General features: G+C 42.4%; 3 protein-coding genes across 5 annotated transcripts; 2 read left to right on the top strand and 1 right to left on the bottom strand.

Annotated features, from left to right (window-relative positions):
* The first annotated feature begins 1,087 nt into the window (after positions 1–1,087).
* Positions 1,088–6,291, top strand: LOC105904545 (protein mono-ADP-ribosyltransferase PARP14). Its single transcript, XM_042710528.1, has 8 exons — positions 1,088–1,934; positions 2,819–3,009; positions 3,594–3,818; positions 3,972–4,032; positions 4,395–4,538; positions 4,695–4,775; positions 5,009–5,185; positions 6,084–6,291. Exons 1-8 carry the CDS (start codon positions 1,088–1,090, stop codon positions 6,269–6,271), a joined length of 1,914 nt encoding a protein of 637 aa, XP_042566462.1. The 3' UTR covers positions 6,272–6,291.
* A 104-nt stretch (positions 6,292–6,395) lies between these two features.
* Positions 6,396–8,787, top strand: LOC122133733 (protein mono-ADP-ribosyltransferase PARP15). Its single transcript, XM_042710445.1, has 4 exons — positions 6,396–7,113; positions 7,295–7,431; positions 7,843–8,023; positions 8,347–8,787. Exons 1-4 carry the CDS (start codon positions 6,729–6,731, stop codon positions 8,631–8,633), a joined length of 990 nt encoding a protein of 329 aa, XP_042566379.1. The 5' UTR covers positions 6,396–6,728; the 3' UTR covers positions 8,634–8,787.
* A 4,206-nt stretch (positions 8,788–12,993) lies between these two features.
* f13a1b (coagulation factor XIII, A1 polypeptide b) lies at positions 12,994–25,922 on the bottom strand. 3 transcript variants are annotated; one of them, XM_031584834.1, is made up of 16 exons: positions 25,839–25,922; positions 21,721–21,885; positions 21,400–21,588; positions 19,657–19,905; positions 19,313–19,431; positions 18,159–18,266; positions 17,815–17,989; positions 17,085–17,223; positions 16,743–16,846; positions 16,434–16,522; positions 16,028–16,181; positions 15,354–15,629; positions 14,924–15,084; positions 14,587–14,723; positions 14,254–14,359; positions 12,994–14,019 (listed from the first exon to the last, which is right to left on the bottom strand). In XM_031584834.1, exons 2-16 carry the CDS (start codon positions 21,878–21,880, stop codon positions 13,984–13,986), a joined length of 2,202 nt encoding a protein of 733 aa, XP_031440694.1. In that variant the 5' UTR covers positions 21,881–21,885; positions 25,839–25,922; the 3' UTR covers positions 12,994–13,983. The 3 variants fall into 3 exon arrangements, with proteins under 3 accessions (XP_031440694.1, XP_031440695.1, XP_031440696.1); XM_031584835.1 differs by having other exon boundaries at positions 21,721–21,920; positions 25,839–25,907; XM_031584836.1 differs by having other exon boundaries at positions 21,721–21,923; positions 25,839–25,904.
* Between the last annotated feature and the right edge of the window lie 1,837 nt (positions 25,923–27,759).

Raw genomic sequence — 27,759 nt, 5'->3', positions numbered from 1 at the left:
ATTACTGCTCTCGAGAAAAGATATTTGTAAAACAAATTCTCAAATTGAACATTACATGCTAGACTGTGTATAGTATTGCTGTCCTAATACTGACAATAAACTTTCGAAACATTTAACAGTAATTACACATTTTCCTATTTCTTGAAAACCAACAACAGCTCAGCAGAGAGTTTTGCATGCAAAGGTGCATGTGATACACATGGCCCCGGGCCAGGAACTTTACGTTTTACTGACTGGAAATGACACACCTGAAGAAAACAAACACTGCATAGAGAGCCAACAGGTTAGTGGCAGCGCACATATCCATAGCCATGAGTGTCAAAACTAACCAATAAAGTCACAAATTCATGATGGAATATTTTGTTATTGACCATTATCCACAACTGATGTAAACAAAGAATGTCATCGGCTTGAAGTGCTGGTCATGTTTAGACAAAGACTTTGTCAACAATAGACTACAAACTTGACAAACCTGCTTTTGATGTTTAAAATGACCTGTGTCTAATCTCTGTGTTTTTCATTCATCTAATTGAATGTGGAGTTTAGTGGCGGCACAATGTCAGTCAAAAATATAAATGCAGTCATAGATCATGTAGTGTTGTATATGCTATTTATATTCAAATAGATCCAAGATAGAAGAGTCAAAAGAGTCAAAGACTACAAAAGACCATAGAGGAAAGTTTTTTTTTCAACAATAGACTACTAACTTGACAAACCTGTTTCATGTTTAATATGACCTGTCTCTAATCTCTACGTTTTACATTAATTTACTTGAATTGTGGGCACAATGTTAGTCAAAAATAGAAATGCTGCCTTAGATCATGTAGTGTTGTATATGCTGTATATTTTCAAATAGATCCAAGATATTAAGATTGCTGAGCCATGATTTCAGGATACAATTTTATATAACATCTGATACTTAGAACTTTCTCATGTCTGTTACATCAACTCAACTCTAAAAGCTTTATGATTTATAACATATTAGGTAATGATAAGTAAATAGCTAGCATCATTTAAATTCAACTGACATAATTGTCCTAAATCTCCCCAGAAGCCCCCTGGTGGAGAACAGATGAAAGTACTGAAGATGGATCCTTACCTGCTCAGTTACCTGAAGGAGAGTCCTAAGGCAGGACAGGACCTTAAGCAGCGTCTGGCTCCTCTCTGCAGCACCTTTCAGATCTCTGAAGAGGCAGAAGAGATTATTGTGAGGAGAGGCACTGCTCAAGAAGCACTACATCAGGAAAAATGGGAGATGCAGTTGCAGGATGTTTGTTTTCAGCTAATGCAAACTTACCGATGCTACTATGAGGTGGACCCCAAAAGATTGAAGTTCCTTCAGGACAACCTTTCCTCGTGCTCTGGAAACGTGTGTATCTATAAAGAAAATAAAGAGCTGGCAGTGGTGGTTGGAGAGAAAAGCGAAATAGAAAAAGTACTTCAGATGTTGGAGGCCTCTCAGATAAAGCAACAGGTCCGCAAGGACTGCAGGGTCTCTGAGGTGCAATTCACCCTGGTGGAGAAGGAGTTCAGAAGGGAGATGAAGGCTTCATTCCCACACATCAAGACCACCAGACAGGGAAGCCGGACTCTAGTGTTAGACGGGCCAGAGGCAGAGGTAGAAGCTGCATGCACCACGCTACAGGAGCTGGTCAAGAAGATCCGGCTAAAGAGACTCCAGCTAACTCCCCCACTCCTTGCCTTCCTCACATCCAGTGGAGCCATGCAAACATACCAGACCCGGTTTCACCGGAGCCTGAGGAGTCCAGTGATGCTTGAAGTGGGTCCAGACCTTGTTCTGTCCAGCCTTATCTCAGAGGCCCTTGAGGAGGCAGCAGCAGCTCTGGAGCGAGACCTGACTGCGGAGACCGTGGCCTTGGAGCGAGCTGAAGTAGAGTCACCAGAAATGGAAACACTTAAAGAAGATTTGGACCGTGCACTGCAACAATCTAACCAAAAAAGCACAAGAGTGGGGCTTAGTTATGATGTACCATTACAATCGGACCCAGGGATGCCTGTACAGCTAGTTGGGTATAGGCAAGATGTAGAGCGGCTGAAGAAGATACTAGTCAACTACAAATGCAGTCAGGCAGATGTCACTGATTTTCTGAATCTACCCAACTCATTAATAGTTGATCACTTCTTCCAAATACTGGAGCTTTTTGGAGTACAGCATAGTGGGCTCAGATTGATGCCCAACCATTCGCCATCCCCTTGTGTGCAGTTAGCTGGACCACGTCAATCGGTGCAACAATTTCGTGAAGGAATGGCCTCAAGTTTAGGGTCTCTGGTCACCAAAGATTTTAAAGTGGAAGGACCGGGAGCACTTCAGTACTTCCGGGGTGATGGAAAGGATAACATAGCATTGTTGGAGCGCTCTCACAAGGTCATAGTCCTATTATTGCCAGATCAAACTCAGGTCGGTGCAACTGCTAATCCATCAACAAGTATCATCTCCCTTACACCAAACAACGTACAACTGAGTTCTGTCCTAACACCACCAGATTACTCACAAAATAAAACACATCTTGAGGTTGTTCTCGGACAGCTTGAAAACCAGCAGGTGAGGAGGAAAGGCCATGTCTGTCTATCTAATCACTGACTCTTTAAAAATTTGGCACATCAGCCCAACATCCGTAACCTGCAAATTAGTTCCAAAAGTAAAGAGTCAAAGACTCCAAAAGACAATAGAAGTGTGTTTTTCATGGATCCTATTTTTTTATGAATTTATTTTAATTCATTTAAAATTAATTTGATGTTTTTTGCAGGTTGAAGGGATTGTGGCTCCAATGGTGAGAAGAAATTTGACCTCTACCAGGATTGGGAAAACATTTGCCCAAAAGGGTGGAGACCAGTTTCAACGCAATTTTGATCACTCCAAAAAAATGTCAAAGTAGTCTCAAGCCAGGAGATGTTTTGGAAGTTGAGGGCACCCCAGCTTTGAGATGCCAAAAGGTCTTCTTCATAGAGTGTTTGCCTTGGGATGCTGTTAAGGGAAACAGTGAAAAGGTAACCCAAAATAGCAGGGGCAATGAATTTGAATTTCTTTCTGTTAAGTATTTAGAATTTTTATACAGAGTGTACCTGTGTTCATACCTCAAACAAACATATATTTACATATGTATCTAAACATCTAAATGTATATTTATGTAGTTCTTTCTGATCTCTATTCTATACATCTTTTTGGTTCTTTGCCTTTTGTAGTAATGATCAACATTTTGCTTACTCTGCCACCTACTGGTGGTAATGGTTACTGATACTGCGGCACGTTAATCGACAGATGGTAGTTGTTTTCACAAACATGAAAATTCCATCATTATACACTACATCCCCCATAATGTCACTGGAGCCACATACTATATTCACTGTCTGGGTTTGTGTAACACAAGGAAATTGAAACAGTGCATTTTACTGGTGAACAGATTTTGACCTGCACTGACAATCAAACCTTTTTGACTCACTGCTGGCATAAGGGTGAATAGGTAACCACATTTGAGAGTAACCACATTTGTTGGTGAACTGTAACATTATGAGCAGCTTTTGTGAAAAACGATTGGCTGTATTGTCTGACTTGTGTATCCTCCTAATTGCAGGCACTGCGATATGGGCTGAAGCAGGCATTAGAACTGTGTGAGCGTCACACCTTCAACTCAGTGGCTTTTCCAATAATCGGACCTGGGATGGTTCTGAACATACCTGCAAGAGAAGCAGCTCAGATGCTGACAGATGAGATTGGTCGGTTTGGAAGGTTGGGACCAACAAGATCCCTCTCAACTTTACGTATTGTCATCCAACCAGACTATCAAGATTCTACAGAGGCAAGTGTAGACTATCAGAGTTAATAGGTCAATATCCTAAAGGTTTTCAGGTATCCCATAGCTTATGTACAATCCCATAACTTGTCAATATTGTCTGTATATTGAAAAATGCACCTTAACTGAAATTTGATTGAATGTATTTCTTTCTCTAAGATCTTTCAAGAAGTATGCCGGGGTCTAAATAAATATATGGTGGATATTAACACAGGTCAAGGCAAGTGGAAATGTGTTTGGGTTTATGGTGGGAGTGTGGTGACATTGGTTAAGTTTGTGCAAATTGTATGTCTACCTAATGATGGTTGGAGATAATCTGTATGAAGGAAATAGTGGTTGAGGCAGTGGATTTCTTTCCAGAATTGTAATGCACATCTCCCTTATCATCATTCAGTTCTTTTAAGGGTTTCTACTTCTTGTTATGTCCATAAAACATGGAAGATAATCATGAAATAATAATATAATGACAAGAATATCCTGTTATTACTCGAAACTCATTCCCATCCATCTTAGGCTGCTTTTCTTTCCCTCTGCAACTGGAAGTTGTGATATGAGTTGTACTGCTCCTTTTTCTTTACACAGCTATCTTTCAATCTCTGACATCTGACCTGGATGAAATCACTCTGACAGTGGGAGGGATACAACTTCACTTGGTTTTTGGGGACATCACCAATGAGACCACTGATGTAATCGTGAACACCACAGACTTCCAAAACTTTGATTCAGGTACGGAGATGATTGTGGGTTTGGTGTGGACTTGGTGTGGCAGCATTCATTCAATAATTACAGCATTGTACACATACACTGTGATACACATTATAAGTACATTTTTTATAACATTGCAGTGCAATTTTAAGTTTAACCACAACCTGCATCCTCTAGCTGTGTGCAAGGACATCTTGATGATGGCAGGCCCTACGGTGCAAAGAAACCTTCAGTCAGGTGAATCTCTGGGTTATATGGGTAAATCAAGATCACAGAATTCCACTTGCAAAATGGGGTGAAACCCTAGCTAACAGTGACTTGGTTATATTGTAGCCGAATAATACTAGGATAGTCAATAGAATATTATAGTACTCTATATCAGCCTTTAAGGCTGTAAAATCTAAAGCATTAATCTTTACATAAACTAGAAAAGACCAAATGCTAAAGGTTATACTTCATAGCAGAAATCCATATTGTTTGTGTTTTCCCAGCGCAAGTAAAGAGGGGTGAGATCTTCACGTCGTCCCCCGGCTCTTTCCCCTGCAAGGCCATCATGCACGTGTGTGGGCAAAAAGATCCTGCTGTCATCCAGGATCTGGCCAGGGACATCCTGCTGCTCTGTGAGAGCAAAAGATACCCATCAGTAGCCATTCCTGCCATCTGTGCCGGTCAGTGGAGGGACTGTGGCTCTACGTTAGATGTGGCTCTACGTAGATATATTCACTTATTTTTTCATTAAGTAGACGTTAACACAATGTAAATTATACGTATAAGTACTAAGAATTAATGTTAAATCATTTTCTTTGATTTGTTTATATATTATTTTATTTTTTTCTATACTAGGCTACATGGCAGTACTAGTACTACCAACTAATACAGAATGTATCATTTAACCCTCCTATTACCTTCAAATTTACTAACATGTTTTAACCTTGGGTTCAATTTGACCCCAGCAATTTAAACCTCCAAAACATTATTATAATTCTTTTTTTTTACCAAGTTTATGTGTGAGGTACTTTAGGTTTGCTTGTTGACTACCTAAATAGCTCTTTAAATCCCCCCACCCACCCCCCTTATACATCCAGAATACATGTTACGCGACTATGGAGAAATATGCAGATCACCATAAAATCTCACCGATTGACCTGAAATTGGAAAGAGATATCCTTCTGGTGTTTTATGGCTTCATATTATTTCTACATATTGTTGTTATCTATAACATTTCGAATAAAAAACTATTTCTGTTATCAGGAATCGTAACAATGTGATTACAATTAAAACAGCCTGGGGTCAAATTGACCCCAAACACCTATGCGTACAGCATGTGTACAGGACATTGAAAACATATCATCATGTTAATTTTGTGTTTACCCAGTTGTCCCCATTAAATTAGGAAAAGTCATTAAATATGAAGCAAAACTAATTATGTCAATCATTTATTTAGAGACATTAAACATTGAATTTAGTCAAATTGACCCCAAACATAATAGGAGGGTTAAAGGATTTTATAGAGTAAAGTAGTAACGAAGGGACATAGACATGCAAAGGGTCTGTTTCTGTCTGCAGGCACTGGTGGAGTGGACCCACGCCTGGTGGCAGATGCCATCCTCAAAGGAGTGAAGGCTACTGTGTCCAGCCACACCCTACAACACCTCACTACTGTCCGCCTTGTTCTGTTCAAGATCAACGTTTTCCAGCAGTTTCAAGCTGCAGCCCAGAGTAATATGGGTTTGCTTGCTACCCCAACAAGTTAGGATAACATTGTATAATTATATTGTTTTAATAATTTGAACTAACTTGAATCCATTTTACACTACACTATAGTTTGAAAATGTGTGTGTGACAACATTACACGTTTCCAATATATGATAATGCATCTTAGGCTATTTCACAAGTAAATGTTCATGTTGGTGATGAAAAATGTAGTACAAGCAGCAAACACATTTGTCTTTGTGTGCTTCCCCAGTCCCTGGTCCTTTAAGGGCACTAAGAGCTCCAGTTCAGCAGAGTCAAATTCAGCCCCTTAGCTCAGACCTGAGCTTCCTGCTGCAGCCATCCTCCAATGACAATCCCTCAGCTGCCTTCACACTCTTGGGCTCATCAGAGGAGGATCTATCCAGTGCCTGTGCTAGACTGCAACGGTTCTACACCTCACGTTGCTGCCAGCACACCCTGGCCCCAGAGGAACTGGTTGGGCTCTCCTACGCAGAGATGCAGGAGTTGGCAAGCAGGATGGGCAGTCTTGGGGTGCAGCTGGAGGCAACAGGGCCTGGTGGAGGGTCAGGGGTGGTGGTGAAGGGGCTTACTGATGGGGTAAAGGAGGTGATGCATGTCATGCAGGGGTCACTGCGCCGGCAGGTATCTGAGAAGGAGCAGAGGGAGCTGTTCGCCCATGTGGTGTGGTGCATTATGGGGCAGCGGGGAGATTGGGAGAGGTTCCCCAAAGAGGCCAATCAGAAGCTGGAGACAGATAAAATAAGTGGAGGGGTGAGAGATGCTCATGGCTGCCAGTGGAATGTAAATCTCATGCAGATGCAAGCAACTGCTGTGGGATCAGGTCGCGTAACACTCCTTAAGAGGCTGGAGAATCTCCCCGGTAAGCAGAGGGATCCTGTTGCTTAGTAACACTAGTGAAGTTAGCTCACTAACAATACATCAATGGAAGTACAAATCAAATGTTAATAACTACTTATTCTGTGTAAGAAGTGTAATGGCTTTTAATGATATGCACACTGACATTATGACAACTTTAATAGTATAAACTATTATTGTTCTAGATTTTAGAGTCCCTCTTTACTGGGACTGCCTTGACGCAAGTAAGACCCTGCAGGTGATCCCATTGGAAATATCCTCTGCTGAGTATGACGGCGTGAAGCGGGACTTCAAGAAGAGCGCAAACAAAACTGTACTCAAGGTCTGCTACCCCAAAAAGGAGTCAGTTAAGGGGCGTTTAAGAATAGAGACTGTCTTATTGTTGTGCACCATGGCATGCTTCTGTTCATAAGTAGATGGACACTGATTGCTTTTTGTTGATTAACAAGTAGGTCTACAGATATGTAAAGCAATAGCAAAAGTATTGCCTTCATATCATGTTGAGTTATATATTATATTGTTCATACATGTTTTATCATTGTTTATGTTGTTCATGGTTACCCAGCTTCATGACTGAGTGAGATTATTCAGAATACAAAAATATTCATTGTGAAATGGCTAGATTTGCTTCATATATATAAACATATAGGCCTACTACCTGTGTTTTGCACATGTGGTGTGTATGTGTACTTTTGCATATGTGTTTCATTCACATAGGTATTTGCCTCCTCAGATTGAGCGAGTGCAGAACGTGCGCTTGCGTCAGGCGTATGCGGTCCAGCGGCAGCAGCTGGAGGATAAGAACGGGCCGCTGGTCGGGGCCAGGGAGAAGATGCTCTACCACGGCACCACAGCCCAGGCCTGCCAATCCATCATGAAGACCAACTTCAATCGCAGCTTTGCAGGCCAGAACGGTACGAGTGCTTTGAGCTCTTTGCTCTGTGTCTACTCCGTTAGCAAAGCATCTTACAAGTGAGGTACAATGCATGGAAAGGGCCAATCAGTGACAATCCGCCAAATGATCCTTGCCTTGAAAACAACACTCTAATTTAATGATTCTTAAGTGTCAGATCCACGTGAAGGAAGGAAGTTGGGTTGTTTTACAAAAATACTAATTCTAATCAATGGCAAGATGGCCTTGTAGATCTTTTTAATATGTTATATACTTTGTTTCCATCCATTTTATCATATCTTTTCTCTTACCTTAATCCTTTGTCCATCCAACTTCCTCCTTCAGCCACTGTCTATGGCCTGGGAACCTACTTTGCTGTGAAAGCCAGCTACTCAGCCAACCCAACGTACTCCTGTCCTGAAGCAGACGGCACTCAGCTCATGTTTGTGGCTCGTGTTCTGACGGGGTCGTACACATTGGGTCAGCGTGACATGAAGGTTCCCCCACCTTTCTCTCCTCAACAGCCTAACATCCGCTTTGACAGCCTGGTGGACGACCAGCAGAACCCCAGTATGTTTGTGGTGTTCCATGACAGCCAGGCCTACCCTGACTATCTCATCACATTCAAATGAGTGCAGAGCCAAGATTATTGCCCTTCATTTGAAATGTCTGCCCTCATGTGACACTGATTTAACTGAACTATCTGTTGCTACTATCTGTTGCAGAAAATGCTTCAATTGTACCCGTCAGCTTTTTAAAAATAAATTCATAATCTTTGAAGCCTAAGAAATATGTCTTTCACTGACTACATTAATAAGTTCACTGAATGTGTTTCAATGTTTTTTTTTTTTCTAATAGCAAAATGTGTGTAATGTAATTAGTATTTCTATATACAGTCAAGGGGTATTTTCATTTCTGGCAACATTCATATGTGACATGCTCTGTAGTGGCAATAATGTTGTCTAAGCTGCAACGTGTTCTCATGTCATCAATGCATTAACTTTGCAATGTAAGAAAAGACATGCAGAAATTTGCACTTCAACTACACAAATCAGTGTAGACTACTCATAGTTGTCATTGCCTGTCTACAGAAATGAAGATCTCTCTCTCTCTCTCAGTTATATTAAATTCAAATAGACTTGCTTTATTGACGTGACCCTTGGAAAGAGTATTACCAAAGCCAACTTGGGGAACAAAACACATACATTGGGGAAAATAAGTATTTGAACCCCTGCCGATTTCGCAAGTTTGACCACTTGCAAAGAAATGTGTGATCTATAATTGTAATAGTAGGTGTATTTTAACAGTGAGAAACAGAATATCAACAAAAAAATCTAGAAAACTGCATTTTATAACATTTATGACTTAATTTGCATTTGATGCAGAAAATAAGTATTTTCTGCATGACTTAGACTTAGTACTTGGTGGAATAACCCTTGTTGGCAAGCACAGACGTCAGACTTTTCTTGTAGTTGGTCACCAGGTTTACACACATCTCAGGAGGGATTTTGGTCCACTCCTCTTTGCAGATCCTCTCCAAATCCTTAAGGTTGCGTTTTCAATGGGAGGGAATGAGGGAATGAGGTTCAAGCCCAATATTCCACGTTACATGGCCCCATCCATAGTCCCCTCGATGCAGTGGAGTCGTCCTGTACCCTTGGCAGAGAAACAGCCCCAAAGCATAATGTTTCCACCTCCATGCTTGACGGTGGGGATGGTGTCATATTCAGCATTCTTCCCCCTCCAAACGCGGCAAGTCAAGTTGATGCCAAAGAGCTTGATTTTGGTCTCATCTGACCACATCCTGTCTCCCAATCCTCCTTAGAATCATTTAAGTGTTCATTGGCAAACTTCAGACGGCCCTGTACATGTGCTTCCTTGAGCAGGGGACCTTGCGAGTGCTGCAGTACTTCAAACCATTACGGCGTAGTGTGTTGCCAATGGTTTTCTTGGTGACTGTGGTCCCAGCTGCCTTGAGATCATTCACAAGCTCCCCGTGTGTAGTTCTGGGGTTATTCTATTTCTCACTGTTAAAATACACCTACCATTACAATTGAAGATCACACATTTCTTTGCAAGTGGCCAATCTTGCGAGATCGGCAGGGGTTCAAATACTTATTTTCCCCACTGTACATATAGGCTCTATAGAGGGATAACAAAACACATACATATAGGCTATAGAGGGATAACAAAACGCATACATATAGGCTCTATAGGGATAACAAAACACATACATATAGGCTCTATAGGGATAACAAAACACATACAGTACATATAGGCTCTATAGGGATAACAAAACACATACATATAGGCTCTATAGGGATAACAAAACACATACATATAGGCTATAGAGGGATAACAAAACGCATACATATAGGCTCTATAGGGATAACAAAACGCATACATATAGGCTATATAAGGATAACAAAAAACATAGTTTTCTCTTTTGGCATGCTTGTAATCTTAAAATGTAGGTAGATATACCTCCCCAGCCTAGAAAAAAAACATGAAATACAAGCCCCTGAGTTAGCCCCTGATCTTTTCCATTGTGGTAACAAAATGTCCTAAATGCAACATGGCACATTGAATTACATGAACTGAATAAGAACATCCCAATGCTTGAATTTTTCTGCATTGCAATTTTACACACATTGAAAACAATCCCACAGCATTTATAATGCTTGAATTTTTTTCGATTTGACACAGACTGAAAAAAACCCAGCAATAAGAATGCTTCCATTTTTCGGCACCGCAATTCATTGGGGTTGAATATTTCGATTGAAAACTAAATTCCAGCACACAAATATTCACCTCCCTAAAATACAGGTAAAATATTTGGTTGTTAAAATGCCATCTTCATTATTCGACAGGTAATATTCAACCCATTACTTTTCAACTCCACAAATTCAGGCTGCCAAAATTTGATTCTTAAAATTATAGATGAATTTTATGATGTTGGAATTTGCAAGATGGCATAACTGGTTTTATGAAGATATTTATAATAGGTGTTAATGGAGTATGCGACCAGTTCATGTGCCTCATATTCCGCAAAGAAGCAGGTGAACATGGTTCTTAATGGTAATAGTGAACGGCCCAGCCACACACATTCAGTTGTCTTTGTCTTAGTGAATTTGCATCAGAACTGTTTTTGAACCGATACCAATACCAGCTGTATCTATCACTCTGATCAGTTTTCCAATATGTACCGCTTCTGTTCTACACCCATACTGTTTACCTGCAGATCACAATAGTTCAGACTGGTCACTGGTTGGTACTAGTTGTATTTTACCAGGGGAATCATGTTAACAGCATGTCTCCTGGCATCGGTTGCTACACCATGACAAAAAAAAGATGAGCTTTGCTGAACTGCATGGCTACTGCCCAATACATGACCAATGGCTGTAGTACCACCTGCACAGCTCGTGCCTGGTGTCAACTGCAACCCAAGCAAAAGCAGAACCATCCATGGCCACATCTCTTTGCAAATGAATGGGCAACAGGGTTTTTTATTTATCCATCATTCAAAGGCATTCTTAGGAGAATGGCCACAGGATAGGAAGAGTGGATGTGGTGGTGGGGGTTGGCTGGTCCTTCTCGGGAAAAGCAGTGTACTGTTATCCTGTTTCCTTATTACCTGGGTATAAACATCATTCTGGGCTAACTGTCATTAGTGTTCATGTGATGAGAATGGAAGGGGAGAGAGAGAGATGACAGCAAGAAATGGAGAAAGCAGTTAAAAGAAATTTAAATGATGATGAATGAGTGAGAGGTGAGCAGAGGGAGAGCAGTTTCACACACCTTCACTATGAGTTTGGGTTTGCACATGGCAACAGGGGGCATCATCATGACAATCTACCCGTCTTCCTGGCCTTCCTGGTGACGATAAAGTGCAGGTTGTCCTGTTCCACCAGCTTCATCATGTAGTCATTAGCATGAACCTCAATCACCTCCCTCACCACTGTTTAACACACCAGACAGAGCTTAACACACACACACACACACACACACACACACACACACACACACACCTCTCTACTGCAACACACTAGATGAGAGTTTAACACTCACAACACAACTTCTACACACACACATATTGCAAAGACACACCCTGACTCCCTCCTGTGCACACAAACACCATAAACCAACAAACAGAAATATGCACTCTCCTTCTTTTCTGTTAATTTTCTGAACATGACCTCAGTGCTGGGAACAGCTCCAATGTCAGCTCAAAGTCACCCCCGACTCTCACCTCCAGGACGGGTAGAATCAGATCTGTGTCGACTGGTGGAGGCACTACACGTTGCCGCTGGCAAGTAATCATCTGGATGTAATACTAGTATTGTACACTGGAAGGCACTCTTCTCGATATTATACATAATGAAGAATACTGTCTTTTCTGTCACTTATGAAGGTGTCTTAGTAGGTAACATTTTAGTAAACAATATAGGTGTAGGCAACAGACATCAGTCTTTATCTGACAATCCCAAAGTAGCCCTGACAGGCTTTGAGGTCGTAGTGGTCTTACCCTCAGGCACGGCGTCCATTATTGCTGAGAGCCTTAGTCAGAACCATACGGCCTACGTATATTAAATATATATATTTAAAAAGAGTGGATGTGGTGGTGGGTGTTGGCTAGTCCTTCCCAGACAAAGCCGTGTACTGTTATCCTGTCTCCTTATTACCTTGGTATAAACATCATTCTGGGCTTACTGTCATTAGTGTTCATGTGATGTACAGCACACAGTGACAAACAATCATCAAGATATGAGCAGTACTATGACAAGGTGCCAGAGTACTTCACAAGACACTGTCTCAGATCCATTGTGCTCTGCATGTAAGGCTTGGAGTGCCATTCTTGCCATGATCATTTTACACAAATTCCATCATCATGATTCACAGAGAGGGGTTTTCTCTGTCACATGTAGAAGATCTGCATTATGTTGAGGAGGGTGTGCACAATTACAGTGGATGGGAAAACCCTTAAACACATAAATGAATGCTTGCCAAATCTGATTTATAAACTTTGGTTTTATTGAATGAATGAGAGGTGTGAACTCAGTCAAGGAGAGTGTAAGCAAAAAGCAAAGTTTTATAAAGAATGAGTTTCAGACCCTGTCCACACGACAACAGTGTTTTGAAAGCAACATTTTCCTTGTCTTTTTCAAAAACCTTTGAGAACTAATCCACGTCCACACGGGAATGCAAAAACGAGTATTGTCTGAATAACCTCCGCTGCAAGTTATAGCCTACAGGTAAACAACATTATGATCAAATCAATGGCACTTTAAGAGGAGATAAATCCTATAAATCAGCAAAACGTGGTTTGGGTGAACAGAATTTCCCCAGTGAAGTAAACATACTCGGCTGAAGGTTGCTAGCATTTAGCTTCACTTTATATCAAACAAACCCAGAAAAGGCTTTGGCCACTAATGTTTCCCATATATTACAGTATATTCTCGTATAAATCGAACACATTGGCTGATAATCATGATATGTCTGACAATCAAAAATAGATCTTGTGTTCAGATGGCCACTGAGAACGTGGTGGAGGCTTTGGAGGGTCAAGCTCAAACTGAAGCTCCACAGAGAATGAAACATGATTGGATAAAGTGTGTCGTCATCATTCTCAAAAAGCTCAGTCTTTGCCTGTCCACAAGACGATGTTTTTCAAACGTCTCCACTCTGGTCCCCGTTTTTAAAAGTATGTGTTTTCAAGCCCTGAACGCAACAAAACGTATCAGTTTTCGCAAAAACTCTGTTTTCACCATTGTCGTGTGAACAGGCCTTCAGTCAGGCCACATGCCCTTACTCCTACCTGTTGGCCTTAATGATTATACTTTGGCTCTATGGCATATATATGATTTGGGATTTAGTAGAGCACATACAAAGTAAGGCTAAATGATCTATAAATTCAAAACACTTTCCTGTTGTCTATATATGGTAGACAGGCGCTTAAGCCTCTTCCCCTCCCTCTCTTTATCTTTAACTCTGAATGGTGACATCAGCATCCCCAGACACCTGTAAAAAGAACAGAATGATGGTTAACAGAATTTTAAAAAGCATGTTCTGTTGTGTACATATCTGATATGACAATTAATCGTTAAGATTGTTAAGTTTGTGTGTATTTGTCTGTGTGTGTGTCTATTTTTGTGTGTAGGAGTATGTTCATGTGGAGTGTTTCTATGAGTGTGCGTGTTTGTGTGTGTTTGAGAGAGAGAGAGAGTGTATTTCTCTGCCAGTGTACCCATGTACCTGTCTGAGAGCAGCACAGTCCAGGCTGGCCACCAGCTTGCTTGGTCCTACCCTCCATGGTGAGAAGCTCTGGGTCCATGACATGGTGGTGCCAGCTGCAATCAGTCTGCCAAACATCCAAACACACACTTTTATAACTTTATATCTGCCTCAAAATGCGTTTCTCTTAGGTACTGAATGTGTGTCTATGGTTCAGTGTCTTACTGTAATCGTACATGTATATAGGAAAGCAGTAGGCCTATGTGGTAATTTTCTTGTGTGAGGAGTGCGGAGTATGTGTGTGTGTGTGTGTGTGTGTGTGTGTGTGTGTGTGTGTGTGTGTGTTTGTCCCACCTGTGGATCTTGCGGTGAGGCGTCATCACTCCAGGCCCCTCCACACGCACATCTACATCCTTCAGGTCAAACTTAAAGTCGTTGGTAAACTCTACAGTCACAAACATCTCCTCCCTCACTCTGGGGCTGCCTGAGACCTACAGAGAGACAGAGACAGACAGAGAGAGACAGGGTGAGAAATGCACTCAGAGGCAAGGGGTGAGGAAGAGAACCATACATTAAGCTAAAGTGGAATGAAAAGACAAGAATGGGAGAATGGAAGGGGAGAGAGGGAGCTGACATTTAAACGATGTGGAATGAGTGCGAGAGAGAGCAGAGGGAGAGCAGGATCACACACCTTCACTATGAGTTTGGGTTTGCGCATGGCAACGGTGAGCATCGCCGTGACGATCTGGCCTGTCTCCTTGGCCTTTCCAGTGACGATGAAGTGCAGGTTGGCCTGTTCCACCAGCTTCATCATGTAGTCATTAGCATGGACCTCAATCACCTTCCTCGTCACTGTATAACACACCAGACAGAGCTTAACACACACACACACACAAACACACACCTCCTTCTCCACTGCAGCACACACCAGGCAGAGCTTAACACACACACCTCCTTCTCCACTGCAACACAATTTAAACACACATAAATATGCAAACACCCTGACTCCCTCATGTGCACAAACACCCATAAACCAACAAACACAAATATGTACCCTCCCTCCATTCTATTAATTCACACACATATTCATTCACACACAGACACACACACACGTGTCTCACCACTCTGTGGTTCCACACTGAGGGTGGGGTTCTTGAAGATGACCTCAGCACTTGGCACTCCTGTGTAGAACACCACGGAACCGCTGACATAGACATCAAGCGTGCGGTGCTGTTCACTGTGGTTCTTTAGCTCCAAAGTCAGCTCAAAGTCGTCCCCAACTCTCACCTCCAGGGCGGGTAAAATCAGCTCCATGTCTGCCGGTGGAGGCTCCACACGTTGCCGCTGGCAACCGTACTGCTCTGCCTTCTCCAGCACTGTTCGCTCTTCAGCGCTGCCTGCAGGAGACCAGAGGTAGGTGCACTTACAGAGGGCAAAGCAGCAGTACAGTGCAGTACCAGCAATGTACACCAGAGGACATAAAAGACTAAATGAGGCATTGAGGAGTAAATGTGGCGCCAACTTTGCCTGCAACATCACATGTTCAATATGATGGTGAGATCAATGTGGAATAAACAAACAAAAACATAGGGTGGAGATGCAATTGGAGCCATGCAACAAGCAAGACCAAGTCATTCTGCAAGTAATCATCTGGATGTAATACTAGTATTGTACACTGGAGGGCAATCTTCATGACACAATACATACTGAACAACAGTGTCTTATAATCATTTAGTACACAATTTAGATGTAGGCAACAGGCATCAGTTTCTGACAATCCCATTCGTGGTCTTACCCTCTGGGAACTTGTAAGCGTCAGTGATTTCACGTCGCCCATTACTGCCGAGAGCCTTAGTCAGAACCAGACGGCCTACGTGCTTCGTGTTCTTTCGCACCGGCACCAAGGATCCATCACGGTTCCGCTGGTAGAACACCACATCACTGTTCACCTGAGGGACACAGCTTATTCTGAGTACAATCACTAGTAGTGGTTTAGCACCTCAGTGTTTTAGGCACACTGGAATGTTGACCAAGTTCATAGTAATGTTGGTACACAATGGGAATACCTACAGCTAAGACTAACCCATGTGTCTTGAAAACGACTTGTGAGATGTGGGCTAATTTGGAAAATTTTAACTCTAATTAACTCTAAGAATTTTAAACTGATGTTTGAAACTGATGTGATATAGATGTGTTCTTACCTCTGCAAACACGAATGAGGAGTCAAATGGGTAGCAGATCAAGCCATGTTTTATGGCATGCACTGACGCAGGACCACACCTGTACATGCCTGTAGTTCATATACAAACAAATACACACATAGACAGACGCAACAACCATCCATGAAGTTTGACTGTATAAGAAAAAAATGACATCTGTATGTTCATGTGTGTGTCTGGGGGGGGTTCTGTGTATTTGTTTGTTTGTGTTTATATATGCGTGTCTGAGTGTGTGTGTGTGTGTGTGTGTGTGTGTGTGTGTGTGTGTGTGTGTGTGTGTGTGTGTGTTACCATCACTAGTCTCCTGAGGTGTGGCATCCACCACCTGCCAGCCCCCAAAGCCATCAGGGAGGTCAGGCCGGGACATGAAGCATTCATTCCAGCAGTGGTAGTTCCTGATAACACAGGCACACGCACGCACAAACACACACACACACACACACACACACACACACACACACACACTGTAAAACAACTTCCTCTAAACACAGAGTAAGCTGGTCTGGGCTTTAGATGATAGAGGCCTATAGTCAAGCTAATATCATCAGCATATATCTAGTGTAAAGTTCAGTGCTGGGGGACTGTGGAGATATCATAAGGTCAAATGAGAGGTCATGCGCGGTCAGGCATTACCAGATGGAGTCTTTGGTGCGCTCCCTGTCCACCTTTCCATTCTCATCCAGGATGATGTCCATCTTCAGGTTGCCATCGTTGTCATGGGCAGAGAAGTAGTTGGTCACCACCCTGGCAGGAATCCCCAGGCAGCGCAGGACTGAAGCAAGACAAGACATGATCACGACAGGACCAGACAAGACATGATCACAACTAGACAAGACATGATCACAACTAGACCAGACAAGACATGATCACAACCAGACAAGACATGATCACAACTAGACAAGACATGATCACAACTAGACAAGACATGATCACACTAGATAAGTTATGATCACACTAGATAAGACATGATCAGACTAGATAAGACATGATCATGACAGATGAGACATGCTCCAGACGAGACAAGACATGATCAGCACCAGACAAGGCATGATCATGATCAGATAAAACGGGACAAAGCAATTGATCAGTAAACTGAAAGAGATGACACAATCAAGATGGCTAGATGGTGTAGGAAATCATATTTCTAAGAGATCATTGAACACAGAGAACAGAGAAGGGACGAGAGTGGAGAAAGAAGTACAGTGGAGAAGGACGTTTTTAAGTTTACAGTACATATTATGATCAGGAACACTGGAATCAGCTCATCTCCACAGATCTTTGTCAAACATCAATTCCTTGAAACAAACATTAAATCCTCCCATTTCTCCAACTGTCCATGCCTCCATTGCTGAGGGTCTCTTACAGGTGTTGAAGATGGCAGCGTACACCCAGCACTGGGCATAGCAGACGGGCAACCCCCCGTTTGCGTAGTTGAGGAAGATTTCCACGCTACCAGTCCAGGAGGTGGGGGCCACGCCATACATGTAGTCCCCACTCCAGTTGCCCACCAGCACCCCGTCATCATCCCGGCAGTTCAGCTGAGGAGCAAAACACAGAAGAGCTGTTGAGTGGCAAGATATGGGTGAGGTGAGGTGAGGTGCTAAAAACAACCCATTGCTAGAGCAAGGGCTTAGTACTCAAATGTAAAGGTGTTCGTTGCTTTTCCTTTGGGAGCCCTGCCAGACCCCTACACAGCCCCGCTCTCACCATGGCAGATGCCTTCCTGGCGATCTTGACTGGGTCTCCGCGGTTGGTGATTGGCAGCGCCCCTTTATCCATGATGAACAGGCAGGCATCCAGGATGCCAAACTCAAACTGCAGGGGCACAGAACACACCAGGGTAGGACATGAGAGGGGCAACAGAATCTCTCAACCTACTAAAAGGGGCAACAGAATGTTTCTACTGATGTGTTTCTCGTACAGTTGGAGAATCTGAATTGTAGAGATTCTGAAGGTCAATGATTTCATTCTCTAAAAGTTTTTAAACAATGTAATGTTTTGATTACAGTATGCAATGTATTAATAAACAAATCCAGGCCTCAAAAAAGTACATATATTGGCTTTGGTTAAGAAACACCCTGACAAAAAGCCAACTCCCATTAGTTGTCGCTAAGGGTAATTTTCTAATACCACAGATCCATGGAGACTCAGTCAAGAGGATGTTTTTTTAATCGGGAACAAGGTTTATTCTTTATAATGTTGCGCACCAAGGGGATTCACCCATATCTCTGATTAGACAATGAAACCGTCTAAGTTTATGTATCCTGAGCAGAAGAATGGGTAGTCAACCAATAGCCTGATACGGGAACTCCCATAATGTTTGTTCAAGGGGGAAGTTGTTGATTAGTGGATCCAGCGGTGAGCAAATGTTAAGATGATCAAGCTGTCCTGATTACTTGGCACAGATGTTTCTCATGGGGTGGGGTTATAAAGAATACAATTACTTATTTATTTTACGATAATGACCACTGGACTATACATTATCCCTTAAAAATCATCACTATAAAATAAACCAGATTCCCTGGTTGCTAGAAAAAGAGTGACCATTGACTGTAACCTTCCACAGCATTTGGACAACATCAGGGCCCAGAAAACTTTTGCAAAATACAAACTGCCAAAAGGTGAAATTTGTAACAGATTTTCTGAGTGGGGCAAAACAGAGTTTGATATAGAGCTGAAAGAGTGTGATATAGAGCTGACAGAGTGTGATATAGAGCTGACAGAGTGTGTGATATAGAGCTGACAGAGTGTATTTTGGAGCTGACAGAGTGTGATATGGAGCTGACAGAGTTTGATATAGAGCTGACAAAGAAGAGACATGCAATGGCTGTGAGTCCAAAAGGAGGTTGGTGAATTGGTACCTGGCCAAAGCTCCAGTTTCTTTCAGATATGTCATCATAGGCCCCGTGGTAAATGATACCCACGTCGTTCATCACACACTCCTCTCGTTCTGCTTCGTCCTCCAGAAACACAGAGTCCTCTGTGAGGGACACACACACACACAATTAAACTGCATTCATTACTAATAAACAAATACATGTTTAATATAAGGTTGGGATAGATTTTAATTTACGTTTTTTAATATAAGGATGTAATTTAATAATCCAAATGAGGATCTCAACCCATTACACGTGGGACTTTGTGGCTGGACAAAAGTGCACACTGCATCAACAACCAGGTGTAAAAATCACACATAGGGGCCAACCTTTTGCCCAGGGATTGAACAGCACATAGATATCGAGGTTTGGGTCCCTCCTGGTCCTCCGGATGCCAAAGGGCGTCAGTACTGCAACATACAGACGATACTTTCCCACAATGCTGTCTGCTGTGGGGGTGATGCCCATGGTGAGGATGTTGTCAGCAGTATCCACCACACGGCCCTTCCATGAGGTGTTCCGCTCCTCGCTGGGGAACACAGGTATGTATGTGCCCTTGCTGGACTGCGGACTGCTCCCTGGTGGAATGGAAGACACTTACAATTCTAGGATTTACACAAAAGAATACGACTAATGCTCGTGTGTATACAACAGGTAAGGTATAAATTATTCTTTTCATCTTAAGACTGTACTAAGACTCAACAGGTAAGGTACAAATTATTCTTTTCATCTTAAGACTGCATTAAGACTCAACAGTTAAGGTATACTTTATTCTTGTCATCTTAAGACTGCACTAAGACTCATACATTTTTGTGCTCTCCAATAATGTTGTTAACATATTATGGGTCTTTTGGGTTTATAACGCCATTTGTAAGTGCCTATTTGTAATTGAAGTGAATGGTGGGCCATAAGAAATACAACCTTCGGATAATAATGTTAAAAATTTGTTTTAAAAGCATTCAGCAGCTGATGGAGGCCATAGACCTACCAGCGTTCTTCTCTGATCTGCTGACAGCACCTTGTACCAGAGGCTGACCTTTAGTGCTCGTCATGCCCAAAGGCATCTGCATCACAATGTCAGGAAAATCACTAGTCTCGTGCCTTTGTGTTACAAAACAAGCATGTTTCGATTGACAAGCATTTCAAGACTCCAAGAAGGAGGAAGTCAGGAAGTCACTGGGAGGGAAGTCATGGAGGGAGAAAGCGATGAGGAGGCACATTTCATGCTTGGCAAGAGGGCAACGTTTAGGACACACTGGTATTTCTGAGGGCAAGAGTTCAGGCAGCAAGGATGCAACATGCGTTTAAAATACTAGTGGAGGGATCCCAGAGAATGGGGAAGTGTGGATGCTCTGCTTCTTCTGAACAACACGCAGACACAAACTTGACTGAAACTTGAAAAAAAAAGCACACACTACCTGATTTAACCAATTCCAGAGCATTGTTCCCCATTGAGCTAGGCACTAAGCTTTGGCGCAAAACAATTAGTTTTTTCTTCGTTTTTTTTCTTTTCTTCCAAGGAACAGAGAAGTTCCTTTTTATCAAGCCCTATTTCTGAAGATACATTGAAGCTGACAGGCTAGATATGGTCTAAATTAAAAAATTAAAATGTCACACTTGGAACACACACAAACATATTATGAAAAATCTAGTCGTCGACATAGAGGAAATGGATGAGTTTGAGCAGTACCGAGTGTTCGAGTGCGTTGTCTAAAATTGTGTTGCACTGTATTCTAGAAAGTACATTTTCACAAACACACCCCATCCACAAGGGGGCACCAGCTTGCTTCTTGGTTACCTGTTGAACTAGCTTGATGAGGCCTTGAAGCAAGGCTTTGGGGCGGGAATGTCCGCATGGTGAGAATGCACGGCTGGTTGGCTGATGGTGTGGACACTGCCTGTGGCTACATTGTGAGCCCTTGGCTGGATTCCCACAGAAATCCATACTTTATATGTATGATATATGCATGTTGGGAAAAGGCAATCAAAATGGTCATGGCTTGACTGTTTCTATGGCGACCCGACCACTTGTCCCACTGTGTTTGGCTGGAGTAGGGGGTTAGGTTTCTCACCAAGTACAAACTCAACGGCGAACTGGTCATCGGCAGGGCGGTAGGCGCGGTTGAAGGTGATCTTGATCTGGAACTCCTGTCCACGGCGCACAATCAGGTTGTCGTTGGAATAGATGGCCGTGTTGTGCTGCTGCTTGTTTATGTCACGGACGTCCTTCAGGAGGTCCAGGTCCCAGATGTCCAGGAACTCTGTGGAGACACACACACACACACACACACACACACACACACACACACACACACAAACAAACACTCTAGACAATTGGCTTGTGATACACACACAAAGACACACACACACACACACACTGCATCTCTCCTCACCAGACAGGAATCCAGTTCCGCGGGGGGTCAGTGGTCCCATGAAGGACTCAAACTCGGGCACGTCCTCGCTCTCGGCGTTGGAGGTGGGCGCAATGCTGCGGCCGCGGGAGCTCACCTGCAGGCGCTGGCGTCTCTCTGCTGGCGTCTGGGGCTCTGACATGCTGACTGCAGTGGGATGGAAACACACAGGTCCAAAAACACTGCTAACAGAGATGATTGATGTCTGTGAGTATTACAATACAGGGGCTAAAAGCAAATCAGAAAGAGATTAGTGTCTTCCCACTTACTCACACACATAGAAGCATGTAGACACACACACACACACACATATATATACATAATACACACACATACACACACACACACACACACACATGTATATACACACACACTTATATACACAAATAAACACACACACATGTATATATACACACTTATATACACAAATACACACTCATACACACACATATGTTCATCATCTGGTACAGATTTGTAGTGCACTACAATTGGCAATGCGCGAGCTTGCTGCAAAGGCTTGTGAACACTAACAGAAGCCATGTGGGACTGATGGTTTACTGCGCGATTGAGTTTTTCATTCGGTGGCTCCTTATTTCATTTCCAACTGCATTTCTGCTGCGGAGTGGGTATCCCGAGGCACCTGAGGCACCACACACACACACACTCTCACAAACACACACACTCTCACAAACACACACTTTCCATTTCTGAAAGGCAAAGATGCTAGCTGCAGCAGAGGGATATACACACACACACACACACACTAAGACACACACACACACACTTAAACACACACACACACACACACACACACACTTCCCATTTCTGAAAGGCGAAGATGCTGGCTGCAGCAGAGGGAAATGATGAAGTCAGCATAATCAGTTTTAAAAATGATGAGGACCTCTGTGCTCTTTTGTGTTTCAATGGTGTTGCTATTCCATGACAGTGTGGTCTTTCAGATCATGGGTAAAAAACTGAAAACCTCACATTGTGTTGTAAACAACTGCACTAATGGATGATGCTTGAACTCAGAAAAGCAACAGGAAAACAAATATGAATCACCGAATAGGCACCCTTTGTAAACCCTTTGAGAAAGCTCTCTGAACCCTTGATATATATTTCTGAACATTTAGCAGTAAACTACTAAATAGCAGCTCTTGGCAGCTATCAGGGGACATTTGTCATTTGTCTGTTTTCTGTGTACTGTGACGGAGCCAAATTTCTCAGACATCATCACACATACATCACCTGGTGTTTGTTTGTTTGTTTGTCTCAACACACAGAACATACACAAACGCAATCAAAAATACATGCTCAAACACACACACAAACACTCATAAATACATGCTCACACACACAAATACATGCTCACACACACACAGACATACATGCTCACAAATAAACTGAAACGCTCATTTGCTCAAATACAGATGTGTGCCCAAACGACACATTTCTATCTTTCTTCCTTTCTCTATTTTTCTCTTTTTCTCTCTCTCTCATGCTTTTTTCCCCACACCCTCTTAAATATACATATGCGTGCACATACACACAAACACACTCACACACACGCACAAACAAACAAATCCACATCCAAATTTTTGGTAAAGTGAGCTCAACTCTTTCCACCATGAGAGCTTGGTTGTCTTTCAAAACTCTCTCTTTCTCCCTTTGAGAAAGCTCTCTGAACCCTTGATATATATTTCTGAACATTTAGCAGTAAACTACTAAATAGCAGCTCTTGGCAGCTATCAGGGGACATTTGTCATTTGTCTGTTTTCTGTGTGTACTGTGACGGAGCCAAATTTCTCAGACATCATCACACATACATCACCTGGTGTTTGTTTGTCTCAAAGAAGAGACCACAGCTTGGAGAGTTGGCTGTCAGTGCATTGTAAATTACTCTCAGATCGGATCACTGACTCAGCCTGCAAATGGCATTGGATTAAAAATAACAGGTACTAACCAATAAAAATACATCAAGAAATTATTGTTTTTAAGAGAAAGAGAAAAACAGAATAAAACATTTAACCTGTTGGCACGACATGAACTACTTCAACTTTTTCCATATGTTCACCAGAGGAGTCTGCAGCTGGATGGATTATTTGTATAACTTGTAAAGGCAGCAATAAGCCAATAAGTGCAAGCACAGGAGTTTCATGACTTTCCACTGTGCCACCAGAGGCTAGTTAAGGGGAAAACTCTATGACGTTAAGACTCCAGGAGGATCAGTGTGTTCACATTGGAGGGATCAAAGAATATTACCTGGCAAAAGATCTAGGCAAACCTCTCCCCCCCCCCCCCACACACAGATGCATATGTGCGCACGCGCACACACACACACACACACACACACACACACACATATACCACACACACAAACACACAAACACATGTGCAGACACACACACAAACACACACACACACACACACACACACACACACGTCCTGCGTGTGTCACATGTGTGTGTGTAAGTGTGTTTTTATGGCTCAGAGGCACAATGGTAGTTTTCATTAGCATACCTCTGCCAGGAGGAGGATGCCAGAGCCACTTACAAACACCTATTTGAGAACCATAGATTACATAAGGGGGGGGGGGGGGGGGGGGTGCCCTCTGCTCTCATCCTCTGGACATCTTGGGGAGGTGAATCATGCCCAAGCACAGAGCAGGTACTGTTAGACCAAAACTTGGACAAATGCTCTGCATGCATACACACACACACACACACACACACACACACACACACACACACACACACACACACACACACACACAGAAACATACACAAACGCAATCAAAAATACATGCTCAAACACACATACAAACACTCATAAATACATGCTCACACACACAAATACATGCTCACACACACACAGACATACATGCTCACAAATAAACTGAAACGCTCATTTGCTCAAATACAGATGTGTGCCCAAACGACACATTTCTATCTTTCTTCCTTTCTCTCTTTTTCTCTTTTTCTCTCTCTCTCATGCTTTTTTTCCCCACACCCTCTTAAATATACATATGCGTGCACATACACACAAACACACTCACACACACGCACAAACAAACAAATCCACATCCAAATTCATTTTTGGTAAAGTGAGCTCAACTCTTTCCACCATGAGAGCTTGGTTGTCTTTCAAAACCCTCTCTTTCTCTCCTTCTCTCTTTCCTTCTCTCCTTTTCTCTCTCCCACTCTGTCTTTTCTGTCTCTACCTGTCGTTTCACTCTCAGCTGTCTCTCGACCTATCTCATATGGTTGACAGTATGAGTTTGTTTATGACTGCAGTAACACTGCCTAGAATCATGTATGGCATTGCATACACACACACACACAGACACACACACACACACACACACACACACACACACACACAAACATCTACAAATAAGCGCATACATCTAAACACACACACATACATCTGCACACACACACATACATCTAAACGTACACACATACATCTACACACACACACACACACACACACATCTACACATACACACATACATCTACACACAAACACATACATCTACATATACAAACATATATACACACATACACACAACCATCTAAAAACACACACACATACATCTACACACAATGCAACATGCTTTGATGAAGAGGGACACCCACAGACACAGCCTATCCATGATTCATTATAAAATAAAAAAAACTTTGTTAAATCTCACAGTAATTGAATATAACTCATCCTGTGTGACATGAGTTATACGTGTGCATTTATGTGAATAACAAAGCTATGTAAACCTACAATATTACTTAAGTAACCGTGCCATGTATTGTAGGTTTACATAGCTTTGTTATTCACATAAATGCACACGTAGAACTCATGTCGCACAGAAAGTGAACTCTCTGGTGTAGAAACGAAAAGCATGACAAGTACGTTGAAAAAAAAAAAAACAGGTTGTCTGTAGGGTTCCCTGTAACATGCACACTACATGTCTATACATATATGCAGACCTTACAAATGAGATCCATATTCACCTCTTGCTGTGTACAAGAAACAAACACATTTACCTACTACTATGCATTATGGCACACCCAAACATGGAGACACACACACACACACACACTCACCTGTTAGAAGGCAGGGGAGAGAAGAAGCACAGATGTCCACTCGGGTTCAAGAGCTGAGCGTCTGGTCCAGCCAATGCCAAGAACTACTCTGCTTCCACTTATATACAGAAGGGGAACAGCAATATGTGTGTGTGTGTGTGTGTGTGTGTGTGTGTGCGTTTGTGTGAGTGAGAAGGAGTGTGTGTGTGTGTGAGAGAGAGAGAGAGAGAGAGAGAGAGAGATATTTGTAAGTGGGTGTGTCTCTGAGTATTTTGATACGTGTGATTTTACTATAACTAACATGTTTGTTTGTGTGTGTATGTGTGCGTGTGTGTGTGTGTGTGTGTGTGTGGTCATGTAAATATTTATCTCAGGATGAGTTCATTAAAGAGACTGTGTACATCAATTTGCCTCATGTTTTTATAGGCAACTCGTACAGGTAGTTGCTAATTACAATCATACCTCCTTTAAGGAGTAATATATGTTGGCTTGTGACACATCAGTTTATGTGCAATTGTGTTCCTGTGTGTGTGTGTGTGTGTGTGTGTGTGTGTGTGTGTGTGTGTGTGTGTGTGAGAGAGAGAGAGAGAGAGAGAGAGAGAGAGAGAGAGAGAGAAAGAGAGAGAAAGTGTGTGTGCGTGACAAAGAGTAAGATAACACAAGATGGTTAAGATATAGACATGAAGCCTCTTTCCTAAAGTTGTAGCACAATCACTTGAGCCATTGAGTGATATATGACCAGGTGCTTCAGAGATAACACACACAAGGTGCATGATGTAATCATATGAACAGTAGCTGAAGAGAAGCCTGAGAGATGAGAAGTAAGTGTGTGTGTGTGTGTGTGTGTGTGTGGTGTGTGTGTGTGTGTGTGTGTGTGTGTGGTGTTCAACTAAGTTGTGTGTTGAGTGTGATGTTTACAATGTGGAACTGATTCCGAGTGTACGCTGTGCTGGTCCAATAAAACAGCATAGAAACAGAGTTCTCACCTGTCTTGTGAAATTGTTGAAGAGGGAAAAAGAAAATCACTTTACATCAACCCACCCCACTCCTTGGAGTACATGAGTCATCTAGATGAGCTAACAGCTCCTGTGTGTTGGGAAACACACACACACACTCACACAAAGTGAGTTAGAACAGAACACTTTGTACATTTACACATTATAGTGCTAAACACTGGAGCAGCAGCGGTAGCTGGCGAGAGAGAAACATCTGCATCGAGGAACTGGCTTGCACACACACACACACACACACACACACAGAGAGAGAGAAGACATCTACATTTATGTTCCAATCTATTTTTTTTAAGCAACATGGCTCCTAATTCGGCCTGTTGTAACAAGAAATTGTGTCCTGTGTGTGTCTTCATTGATAAAAACATTTGATAAGATATTTGAATTTCAAATAAATGGAGAGAGTCACACAGAGAGAGAGAGAAAATCAGAAATAAAGAGAGAGAGATCAGAAGAAAAGCTCTACTGCACTTGACTGCCTACAGAGGGCAGTAATGAGTCACTGTGGCCTCTTATCTGAGTGAGGTTTTGTGTGGCACCACTAACTAGTTGATATACACGAGGTCTGACATACCAGGACACATACTGTCTCAACCTTATTTTCAACAAGTCTTTTCCCAAGTCTTTTTTCGTTCTCTCTCCACCTCTGCGTATGTGTTTGTGTGTGTGTGAGAGAGAGAGAGAAAGAGAGTCTGTAGAAATTGAAATAATGAATGTCAGTAACATGAGCAGTGTGTGTGTGTGGGGGGGGGGGCTATGTATGTGTGTGTGTATGAGAGGGAGAGAACATTACCATTAGTGCAAGAAATAATGTCAGTAACATTAGCACTGTGTTCTGAGTTTACATGCTACTCTCTCTCCGCTGTGTGTGACTGGTGGCGGAGGTGAGGAACAGATGCGCTGACCACAGGGCTTTTTACCGGCACAAGCAT

Source organism: Clupea harengus, chromosome 18, assembly GCF_900700415.2.
Source record: "Clupea harengus chromosome 18, Ch_v2.0.2, whole genome shotgun sequence".
Taxonomy (NCBI): Eukaryota; Metazoa; Chordata; class Actinopteri; order Clupeiformes; family Clupeidae; genus Clupea; species Clupea harengus.
The sequence above is the reverse complement of the archived record's forward strand: the minus strand, read 5'-3'. Positions and strand labels throughout refer to the sequence as shown.